Consider the following 12,279-nt stretch of genomic DNA (forward strand, 5'->3'; position numbering starts at 1 on the left):
CAACAATACTGGCACACCTATTCTCTCTTATACCAAATCGTCCTCTACAGTTTATAAACTGCTTTATGACTGGCACTAGTGCACAGATTGAGGAGTTTCAAGATTACTATGTATAAATCAAGCATCTGCATTAGGCATAAGATCCCTGTCCTTCTAACACTAAGCAAAGCTGTACTGACAATAAAAATAAACCAAAAAAACCTGACAACAATTCTTTGAACACTAACTTAATGTCATCATTAAAGCACTCTTGTGATTAAACAAAGCGGAAGTGAGGAAAGAAGACAAGATTGTGTTTGCGCAAAAACCTATACCTACAATTAGTTCCAAAATTTTACATGTTAAATGTTTTGTTAGCTATTCTGTTATCAAACAAACGTTAAATTCTGTCTTCAATTTGTTCCTCTCAACATTAACTTTAAAAAAAAAAATGTGGGATTTTTAATTTTTTTTTTTAATGTTTTTTTTTTTTTTTTTTTAAGAGGCGTCTCAGCTGTTTGGGACCTGAGGTTGGTTTGCTTTGAGGCTTCGTAGTGCTCTTCTTGCAGCTGCAGATTTGGCAATCCTATAGCTTCTGCCAACACCTTTAAACTTTCCTTTCCCTACAACTTCCACAGTTACTCTGACCTTTCCGTCGTAAGTTCTTTCTGCAGGACTGCAAAAAACAAACACACACATTACCACCAAGATAAGCAAAGGTGAAAAAAGACTCTTCACATGGTCTTCCTATGGGTAACATATGTAATGTGTATAAAATATATAATTAAATAGGCTTTATTTTTATCTTTTACTTAGACAGTTTTCTGAGGGAAAACGTCCTAAAAAAGTAATCAGTAAGTACAAAGACAATCTTTCTTGCTCAGTATAAGACAGATTAAACACAATCAATATCCATTAAAATTTCTCAATATTCTGTGAAGCATGGTTTAAAAAATATTTTACGGCAATGCTTACCAAGCAAATATACTCTTACCTAAACTTGGCTGTCTCTGGTTCCATCTCCAGCAGCTCCCGCACTGGGGAACGAGGCACATTTGCAGAAAACTTTTCTATGGTGTTAAAAAAAAAAGTTAACTTGATTTTTTCCCCCGTTACAAGACAATTAATTACTAAAACTTTCTTCTCTATGAAAGCTAACATTACCTATTAATGGCCTCATCATAGGATAGTACACATGCCAAACCATTTCCAAAGACATCCCACTATCCATATAAATGGCACCAGCCAATGACTCAAATATATCTCCCATGGCCTTTGGTACTTCAATATCTTCTTCCTTCTCTTCATCCTCTTCAGATCTTCTGAGCTGTTTGAAATTATAAGAGACCATTGTTACACTGAACATTTTTTATTTAAAGAATAAATCTTCAGATATGGAAGTACTCTCTTATGCCCTGTCCTATGTGCCTTGTTTGAGTTTTTCAATGACACCTTTCCACAGCTAAATCATTGCTGTATTCCCAAATGAAACCAAGCAGCTGGATTTACTTTTTTCGAACGTGTGAGTGTAAAAAATAAAATAAAGCCACCGCATACACATACCATATATGCTTTTTGAATTCCAATTGTACTAATTCTGCAGAATTTCATCATGGGTCTGTTTTTCCCCAATAAGAAACAGACTTGTCTCTGACAGTTAATGCTAGTAAACCATGCATAACCAAGAGAGTTCATATTTTAAACATCTTCTAGATGCAGGCTTTCAAAGCCTAAGTCTAATTTTTGGTTGCATAGACCATGTTTAAATGGTATGTTTCAGAGTAACAGCCGTGTTAGTCTGTATTCGCAAAAAGAAAAGGAGGACTTGTGGCACCTTAGAGACTAACCAATTTATCTGAGCATAAGCTTTCGTGAGCTACAGCTCACTTCATCGGATGCAGTGAGCTGTAGCTCACGAAAGCTTATGCTCAAATCAATTGGTTAGTCTCTAAGGTGCCACAAGTCCTCCTTTTGTTTAAATGGTATGTAACTCACATACACTCTTGCCATAGGTTCTTAGTTACGGAAGGCAGGTGAAGCATAAGTGTAACTGAAATGAGCCATTAACAACAACAACTCAGTAGTGTCAGACTGAGTTTACACTATTTGTACTATTAGCTACTTGATGCCAGAGAGGCTGCTTTTAACATATATGCAGTGTTTTCTTCTATGGTTTACTATTGCTTTTATGCAGTGCTGTTATTTTTGCACTGTAAAAAGGTGTGCATATTGTGTTATGTATACATCTTGATTTTAATATAGTCCTTTATAATAATATTTTTTTCAATCATCTGCAGTTTTGTCCATATTTTGCCTTAGTGCAAATAACACAGGAAGCTGAACTGAAAAAAGAAAAACTGTTTTTGACCATCACATCCCCAAATAAATGGAAATGAACATTTTCCTATCTTTTCTCTTCCCCTTCTGGCCGCCTCTTACTCATTTGGTCGTGGTTCAGGAATTTAAAATTCTAAGGCCAATACTCGGTCCACACTCTTAAAAGGTACAGTATTACTCCATATATTAGTCCCACCCAACATTTATTCCGAAAATAGGTCTAACAGGGAACTAGACTGAATGTGCAAACTCTCCAAACAGCAAACTTATTGTTAAACAAATATGCAACTGTATTTGCACAGTGTATTTCACACCAAATGTACCACAAAACACTTTAGGAAGTCCTATTCCCCTTATAAATAATAAAAGTAAGGTACAAAGCAAGGGACAAAAGATATTTTAGGAGTGAGATTTGAAAAAATAAGAGATGGTGACATGGAGAGATGCGTGGAAACTAGTCCAACTGGCAGGATCTGGTGAAGCAAAGGTTCTTGCATTAACTGTGATGAAATTAAAGGAAGAGACACAGTAACCCAGTGCCAGACTAGCACAGGGATCAGGTAGAGTAGTAGATAGAAACAAGAACTAAAGAACTTGAGGTATTTTATAACCTGCTGGTGTTTCTGAGGTACCACCTCAACCATATTAAATGATTGGGTCACTTTCACAAAGGCAAAAACCACTGTTGTAAAACTTTAAGGCTAGATTTTACACCACTTACTCACACTGGGTAAACCCACTGTAAAGAATACTATACAATATAGCAGTGGCAGAGTCTGATCCTTTGTGATTAAATCATTTGACACTTGTCCCCTCAGTTGTTTTCCCATCTTGCAATGAAAAATTTAAAGATTTTGGTTTGTAGTAAATGCAAGGGTGATAAAAATGTATATATACCTACATAGATTCAAGTCCTTTGTCTCCTTTAAACTGAGTAATGGAGTGAGCAAACTACTGAAGACATAGATGGCAAGTATTTAGTCACAGATTTAATCAACACTATTCTTTGAAGGTAGGTTCTTGCTCTAAAAGCAATTAAATCACACTTTTTAAGACTTACTATAGAGGACACTTATCAGACAAAGATCAAACCAAAATGTTAAGGAAGACTGGATGGCTCGGGGGCTTGATAATAGAAAGAAGAGTCTCATCTTTCTGTTCTAGGTAATTGGTTTGAATCTGACCCAGATCACCAGAGACAGAAAGCCATTGCCATGATATGGTTGTTTAGTAGCTTATCTGAAATGATTTGGTTTTAGTTCCTTTCCCAGCAAATAAGTGTCCATCAACATGTAATGTACTTAGTTTTCTTGGCTAGTCCAAAGCCTGTGTTTACAAATTTTCAACCAAATTGCTCTTAAAACAGTTCACTTGAAAGATACTAACAGTGTTTCCCTGGCCAGGGCCTCTCAGTCAGTGATGAAGAACACTGTTGAAGTGGTGTGGGGAAAAATTATGGTGTAAGCATGAAGGTGTGATATCACCTACATTGGATATCATAGGAGATCCTGGGGTAAAATCTGGTATCAATCCAATTAAGAAGTTATTTTCTGAGCACTTTCATTTAGTAAAAACTGCTTAATGAATGCATGCAGTTATGCTAAGTAAGTTACTACATTATTGGCATCCATATGCTTCTTTGGCTGCTATACATTCAAAACTAACACATTATATAAATCTGTATTGTGCTAAGAATTCTGATGGCATGCTAAAATCAAACATTGAATGCAAATACTTTCAAATACTACTAACCTCAGAATCCATTCCTTGCATTTCATTCTTTTCCATCTGAAACTGTACAAAGTCATCAATAACATGGAACAGCTCAGGAGAGACAGCTTTGAAGTACTTGTGGTAGTCATACTTTACAGCTAATGATGCAAAGATGGTATTATTGACTAGAGCGGATCGTAGGTCAGTTAGAACTCCTGGAGAGTGCTGCCGTGGGTCTTCATAAAGGTGCTTGGTTATGAGGTAGTCCAAAATTGCATCTCCCAGGAATTCCAAGCGCTGGTAACAATCTTAAAGCATTGGAAATAAAAAAAATGTACAGCAATACAATTAAGTTTAGTTAACTAACACATTCTTGTCTGGCCTTTCTGGATAGAAGATGTGGCTTATTACTATGTAAATACCACAAGTTAAACAATGCTCAAAAAAAGATAAACATCTACCCATGTTTAAACATCGATCTCTTTTTACTGGATTTTGTTTTCAGTGTCATCTTAAAAGGCTGTTCTGCCTGTTTTAATGTATTCCAAAAATAAGAAAAAGCTTCACAAATTATATGTAATAATGAAGCTTCTTCTGAACCAAATACTCACTTAGAGCATGGTGGCAAAAATATGGGCTTATAATGAAGGCTCAAATGCCTTAAATAGAACTGATTAAAAATAACACCAAGTAATAGTACAACTGTGTTCATCTGAATAGACAATGATAATCAAACTTTCAAAAATTCAATAAAGAAATCAATACACTAAAAAAAAAGTGGGGCACTTTCGTATTTAATATTTCTGAGCTAACTTTTTATTCCTTCAGACTTTTTTCAGTTTAAATGTTCAATGGTGTTTCACTTGCAGATGTGCTGTTTTTAATTTTGAATTAGGGTTTTTGTTGTTAATGTATACATAAAACCCAGCACAAATCTAGAAAGGCATGAGAGATGGGTTAAGAAAAAACAAACAAACAGAAAGCTTAAAAATGACTAGAATGAAGCAAAAAGAAAAGGAGTGCTCCTTTTCTTTTTACGGATACAGACTGACACGGCTGCTACTCTGAAACCTAGAATGAAGCAGTTTTCAGTAGATATCATATGGATCCCAACACATTTTAACTTTTACTTTTCATGAAAACATTTAACACTAACATTAATAGTTTCCCCAAAATAGTCTTCCCTGTCAACTAAAGTAGGAGACTGGGAATATAAATTCCTAGATTCCATTCAAGTTTCTGCTACTGACTGTGTAACTTTGGTCAAGATATTATGCTTCAATTTTCTCATTTGTGTAATAGGAATAACTACCTACCACTTACCTCATATGAGTATTGCGAAGCTCAATGTTTGTAGACAAACAGCTCTTTCTCCAGATAAAGCACTTTACAATACTATGTTAATTTTTAATACTATGTATATTCTTGTTAGATCTCTATTGTAGCATATTAACATTTCAATAGGATTTGTGTTAAAAGCTCAGGGTTTTTTGAGAGGATTTTCTCCTGGAAAATCATCACTCCCACTTTCGGAGGCCCCATGATGTTTGTTCAAGACATCACTAGATTGAAAGTGATCCTTTTCTAAGATCTAGATCCCATTAGGTACAACACCCCTCAGCCCCCACTGACCTCAGCGTGAGCTGAGGACACTCAATACATGCACCCCACAGGACTGGGCTCTCTAAAGGTACTCCTGAGCATTTCCAAACTTGGCCACTCCAATGAACAACAGATTAATTCAGCCTACAGAGGAAATCTTGGCTCCAGTGAAGTCAAGGTGATGCTCTTGGGATGAAAATCAGTGAAATAGCTACCGATTTGTTTTGAAATACCGTTTTTTGAAAAAACATTTATTTTTGAAAACCATGGTGGCTAATTCTAGACAGGCACTGCAGTTTTGGAGGTTCTTTGCTAAGTCACCCTGATGAGTGTAGGATTAGTACTGAGCACATAACAGCTGATGAGAGAAGGGACAGAAGTAAAATATGAAAAAACTGCCGTCTAGAACAGGGATTGGCAACCTTTGGCCCGTGGCCGCCCTTCCTGCAGCCCCCATTGGCCTGGAGCGGCGAACCGCGGCCAGTGGGAGCTGCGATCGGCCAAACCTGCGGATGTAGCAGGTAAACAAACCAGCCTGGCCCGCCAGGGCTTTCCCTGATGGGCTGCATGCCAAAAGCTGCCGATCTCTAGTCTAGAAAAAAAAACTGTGTTATGGTGCCCTATACCACGCACTTGGTCTAGGGAATTGAGAGTCACCCACGTGCCCTGGTAGTATTTTAGGGAGGGAGAGGTCACACACAGTTAACTGGAAGACCCCTTAAAAACAGCAGAAAGAAGATCCTTTTTGGTATTCATTTTTGTATTAAGAGATTATTATCATTTTGTATTTTGACATATAAAAAAAGTCAAGATCTGTGCACAAAAAATAACCTGCACTGTACATCCTTTATTTATATCAATCGAATACTGAAATGAAGTAATTTCTTTCAGGCAACTTACCAGTAATGGTATTGTAATGGTAGGAGGCATGAGTAAATGCCTGAAGAAGATAAGCCTTATTCTTAAAACTGTAGTTAATTTTCTTCTCAAAATTTTCAAAACCAGATATCAGGTGATTCAGGGTTTTTTCAGCATCTGGGTGATCAAACATACACCTTGGTGGAATCTTCAAACAGCCATACTCCATTTCTTTACACAGAGAACACTCTGAATTGGCTACAGAGGCAGAAGCACAGTTTGGTGAAAGATTTTTCTGTTGACTGTTAAAATTCTCTCTGCTAGAACACGAAGTGCTGTTCCACTCAGTTTTTTTCATTACTGGGAGCACCTTCAGCCCTAATGAACACAGGAAAAGCTGAGCAGCTCTTTCACCACAGCTGGTCAGATAGCAACCCAGCAAGGCTTCCACACAATCTGCAATGCTTTTGTCGGCAATACACTGCTCCGTATGCAAGTCATACGAGATTGACTGTTTCCCTGTGTCAACACCACAGTTTTCTTCTGACGGATTCCAGAAGCCTACTACAAAATCATCTTCTTCGACAGCCTTGCTAGGATCTAGATAGCACATAGCATCCCAAGAACTGTAGTCAAAATCATCAAAATCTGAAGAAAATTGAATGTTACCCAGGGATGATTTTTTGGGTGCTTTCCATTCATAGCTGGAATCAGTGGTTGAAAAGGGTGAGAGAGAAATTTTCTTCACAAAAGCCCCAGATCCCATTAACATATTATCAATGAATTTGATATGTTCCTGATCATATTCCAAAAAATCATCTTCAAGGTCAGCTTCTTCCTTGGGTAACCTCCACATTAGGTCTTCATCCTCCTCATCATCATAATCGTCATCAAGTTTACCATTAGCTAACAAGCTTTCTTTTGTCTGAAAGAAGAAATAAAATGAGGTACGGGGAAAAAAAGGTATAATTACTTCTTACACAAGTTTCATAACTCTGCCAGCAAGAAAAAATCGTTTTCAATTATAACCACCGTCAGCTAGCTTTAACGGTATGACCATTTGTTTTTTGTTAATTGATATCAATTAACTTGTTTAATCAGATGCAAAGAGCAATACCACTTAATATTCTCATTCTAAGACCAAAATAATTGCCTTGGTGTACAATGAAATTTTCTATAAGCAACCTTTATTGTTACAATATATATTAAATATAATTTCTTACAATGAACATCTAAGTTTCATGGGAATACAAAAAAAGCAGAGGATTTTTTTTTGTTTTTACTTGCGTCTAGTACACAAGTGGCTTAAAAAAAATAAAAACCATCCATAACCCACTTATGCTCATAGAAACAGGAGTGAGTGGGGAGAGGGCGTGGGGGGAACCAATTTTAAAATAGTGACATTAGATGCACCAAAATTTGTTTCTCTCTCTCTTGCTGCTAAGTAATGCTACTATACGCAATCAAGGAAGATAATAATAAATAGCATTTCTACACAACATAAATTTTATCATAGGGCTTTTGCAAACCTTATTTGAGGTAAATCATAGGTATGATGCCCTGTATTTATGCTTTTGAGATATTCACATCAACATACATGAAAAAAGGTTTTAATATGTTGGCAGAAAAGACAAAAAAAACAGGAGCTCTAATGCCAGTTTGGCAAAAGTTTGACATTTATGTGGGTGATGGCCTGGATAGATTGCATTGGGGATTCAGTAACTTGGTAAGAGATCTAACTTAAAAAAAAAAAAAAATAAAAAAAAAGCACAGGCCAATTTTTGATTCTGCAATATGAGCTGTATTTGAAAAAAGTCAGAAAAAAATTAAGACAATGTAAGTTCTAACACACAACCTTCCACACTCTGTTTTGCCAAAAAGATTTTTCCAATTTGTCATGCATTTTTGTAATGTTGCAAATATTTCATAAGATCAGGCCTAAGAATGGGGAAAATACAAACTTAGACAGCATGTTTCTTAAATATTGCATTTTTGGACAAAATATTAATGTGCACATTGAGTGAAACAATACCGTAACTCAAAAACTACTCCAAAGGGGATACATTAAGAGACTTAATTCTCTTAAGAGGTATTCAGTTAAGCAAAATCTCCTGGGTTACATTTTAGTTTAATTAGAAGTGGATATAGTTGTTGTTGTATATTGTTGCTCGATTTTTTTTCTAATCTGTGCATTTGTCATTGAAAGGAGGAAAAATTAGTGATACATATGATTAATGAAAAATAACAGGTATTCAATTTGTATGGCTTGGAGTAAATCATCAAAAACAGGTATGTCAAAATGTTACCTAACTAAGGATTGCACTGGAAGCTTGTTAAGGCCCTGACCCAAGAAAGCACTTAAGCTCAGTGCAGTTGCTTGCGTGCTTGATCCTGCACCACTGAAGTCAACAGAAGTTTTGTCATTTCATGGGAGCAGGATCAGACCCAAAGCACTTTCCTGGATTGGGGCCTACAAGCGTAAGGACCATTCCACTTTGAATAAAATGGAATCGTTTATATTTGCCCTCATTTTTAAGTATGGATGTATGGCTTGCAGATACTATGGCCCTAGCATGCAGTGCTCCAAATGATCTGATCAGAAGGGAGTATGTAGCATTTTGGAAAATGAAGTATTAGGAGGCCACATTTCCATATTAGAAAGGAAAATGAACTGTAAAAACTCCATACTCCATATCTAGCCTGAAAGCAGAATTTTGACTACTCCAGTTAAGAATGAGAGCTGCCCAAACAGCAGTTTCAAAATAGACTTAAATGATTATGAATGAGATCAATTTTAAATTTTCTCAAAAGGAAAAAAAAAAAAAAAAACCCTGAACTCTGAGCAAAAAAAGAGTTTTGATACAGATAAGTGAACTCTGTGAGAAAGAACAAACTAGACCTAATATTTCATTATTTATTGGGTGATTTAAAAAAAATAATTAACACTAAACTATATAGTCATTTGGAAGCCAAAAGGTAATTCTGATCATTTTGTTTTGTGCTAGATAGCACTTTTTCAGAAACTACTGCCCCAGACTTCAAAACCCACACATCTCAAAAAACTTCAATTTATTTTAAATAAATTATAAACATAATTTATTCCAGTCGCGATTTGTATTTCAAACCAAAGATCAAATATGCTTAAATGTTCCTTTTATGCTTTTTCAAATTTAGTTATTTAATCAGACAACTAAAGTACTTGCATTTTTCTTATATGGTTCGGCCAGGCCAAGAATCCCAGCATTTGTCTACAATGTTTTACAACAGTAATTCAAAGTGTTATCAGAGCTATAGTTAACCCTCTCCCCAAAAAGAATGGAATTTATTCCCTGACAGTGAAATGACTATTTTACCACTTGGCAGCAGTAAACATATCTTGTGAGATCACTGTCCAATATGAGTACTGGACTGAAATATATATATAAAATTTGTGACTGGCAAAGGCATAAGCAGTAAAACGGGTACGAAGAATCATTTTTTGCCCCCTTAGTAATTTATCAGTTGCAGCCTCAAATATGCCGTTTTATTTTTAGAATGGTATAATGATAAATCCTTTTGAAATGAAACTTTGGCAGAATACAGAACTACAATAATCAGGTTTGATTTTTCAATAAAGATTTAGTCATACAGTACATCTGTTTAACAGTCCTCTTGTGTGCCCTCTGGTGGTTCTATAGTCAGAGTATTGTATTGAGTCAAAACATAACATTCTGAGTATTTACAGATTAAGTCATTAATGCCATATAATTAGTGATTTTTTCTCTCTCTCTTTTTTTTTTTAAAAGCAAGAGTACCCATTTTTACCCTAACTTTTTGAGTTCATAGGGTGAAACATACAAGTATTACAATTCAATTACAAGATGAAATCTGCGAAGTTTTAAAATTGAGATTTGCCATTCTGAGCCTGCTGGTGGGCACAATCTCACGGAAAAGTGAAATCCATCACCTTGGCAGTATTGGGCCCTAACATTAGGGACCAAAGATCAGTTTACAGTCAGCTGTAATCCTGGTTTAGGATCAGCAGATGAACTGCACAACATGAGTTTAGAACTGCACTGTATGAGAGACAAACAAAACATCTAAAAGTAGTCAAGATCTTTTTGTGTTCACTCTGGATAGGAGCTAAACAGATTCTTCAGCCCTCACCTATTTAGAGTTTAAATTTCAGAAAAGAAAAATGGTTCTGTTTGATTATTCCTTTTCTACTCTGGTCTCAATCTTCAACCATTAAAGATAAAATGCCATCTGGCAATGGTCAGTTACTATTGAGAAACTTCTCAAATCAGCCATCACCTCCACTCAATCACACAACTAAGAAATACTAGTTGTACTAGGTAGCAGTTAGGGGGCACCTGGTAAAGCAGGACAAAAGCTAGCTCACAGAATCTGATGTTGTGCTGCCCATGTTGCCAAAGATGGGCTCATTTTTCAGCAAAATGATGTTTAGCCACCAATAGTGTGCAGAACAGAAATGTTAGTCAAAAACATCATTTATACATATATTTCACAGTTCGCACGAAGGGAGAAACACTTCAAATTAGGTGAGCTTCCACAAAAGAGTGCTGAGAATAATGGATGGAAGCTTTATTTTAAAATATTTAAGCTCTTATACCATTAAGATATACACTCATTTCTGAACTATGGTCAGCAATCTGTTCCACAAATTGCCCTTCCTAAGTTCTCCATCAGCATCTCTTTCTCCCACATTTTTCATAAATTAGAGATATTTTAAAGAAAAGTAGGAAATGAAGATGTAGGAAGCTATATTTTGCTGAACCATGATAAAATGAAAGCTCGTTTTCTTGTCCCTCCACCTTGTGATATAATAATATATACAAAAAGTTATTTAAGTCTTAACATATTTCAATGACAGCTTACCATTTCATCTTTCTCCCATTTGTCTGCGTTACTCTTGTCTTGGTTTACTATGTAACCAGGAGGGAGCCAATTGACGGGTGGATCAAAAATAGATACCACCATACGACTAGGCAGCCCTTTCTTCTTCCCAAGACGATACAAGTTACAATTGCTGACCTTTAAGAAAAAAACACTATAAACATCTACGTATACATTCATACAAAAGTATATGAGAATACAAATATAAACAATTTTATGTGCCTAAACAATAAAATAAAATGATAGCATGTTTGTAAAACAGTCATGCATTTCTTATTTAAAATAAAACATGCATATGATAATTTATATACAGATATATTTTCCAGTTCTCAGAGGTTATTATGCAAACTTCCTAACACAGTAACTGTGACTGGCCAAATCCTGGCCTACAAACAGAAGTAACTTTTTAACATTTATGTCTATAGTTTCTTGAAAAGTTAAAGCCTTATTTATAAATAAAAGTATAACTTTCTGAATAATAGTAAAAATTTACACAATAAATATCCCATTATATAGTAGCATTCTTGATTGCCACCTTAACAAGATGTATCACAAGCCCCTTGTTTAAATTAAACCTTGGCATAAAAAAAATCAACAGTTCTGAGGAGAAGTTTGTCCATAAATGTAGCTTTAATTATGATATAATTAATTTATTTTGATGGTATCTCAAATGAATTATTTTAGTCATTTTAAAGGAGAGAGGATTGTATTGTACAATTGTATTCCTAACATGCATGCTAGCAAATTTATAACACAGGTTGTAATTTTATTTTAGACATGAAAATATCTGGTAAATATAAATATGTATTAACATATTACTTATTCAGTGTTCAAATATTTTATCTATAAATCATATATTGTAGCCATTATTTAACAGAATAGTGATAGATCATT

At 35.3% G+C, this 12,279-nt stretch overlaps 1 protein-coding gene across 15 annotated transcripts in view; it reads right to left on the reverse strand.

The window, feature by feature from the left end:
• Positions 1-391: 391 nt before the first annotated feature.
• Positions 392-12,279, reverse strand: part of DICER1 (dicer 1, ribonuclease III) — a 97,058-nt gene continuing 85,170 nt past the window's right edge. For all 15 annotated transcript variants that reach the window (XM_073349547.1, XM_073349541.1, XM_073349548.2 and 12 more), the window contains 6 exons: positions 11,368-11,523; positions 6,532-7,414; positions 4,069-4,337; positions 1,144-1,306; positions 974-1,049; positions 392-655 (listed from right to left, as the gene is read on the reverse strand). In XM_073349547.1, coding sequence (XP_073205648.1) covers positions 490-655; positions 974-1,049; positions 1,144-1,306; positions 4,069-4,337; positions 6,532-7,414; positions 11,368-11,523 — 1,713 coding nt within the window. In that variant the 3' untranslated portion in view covers positions 392-489. The remainder of the gene's footprint in view (positions 656-973; positions 1,050-1,143; positions 1,307-4,068; positions 4,338-6,531; positions 7,415-11,367; positions 11,524-12,279) is intronic.

This window comes from Lepidochelys kempii, chromosome 6, assembly GCF_965140285.1.
Source record: "Lepidochelys kempii isolate rLepKem1 chromosome 6, rLepKem1.hap1, whole genome shotgun sequence".
Lineage (NCBI taxonomy): Eukaryota > Metazoa > Chordata > Testudines > Cheloniidae > Lepidochelys > Lepidochelys kempii.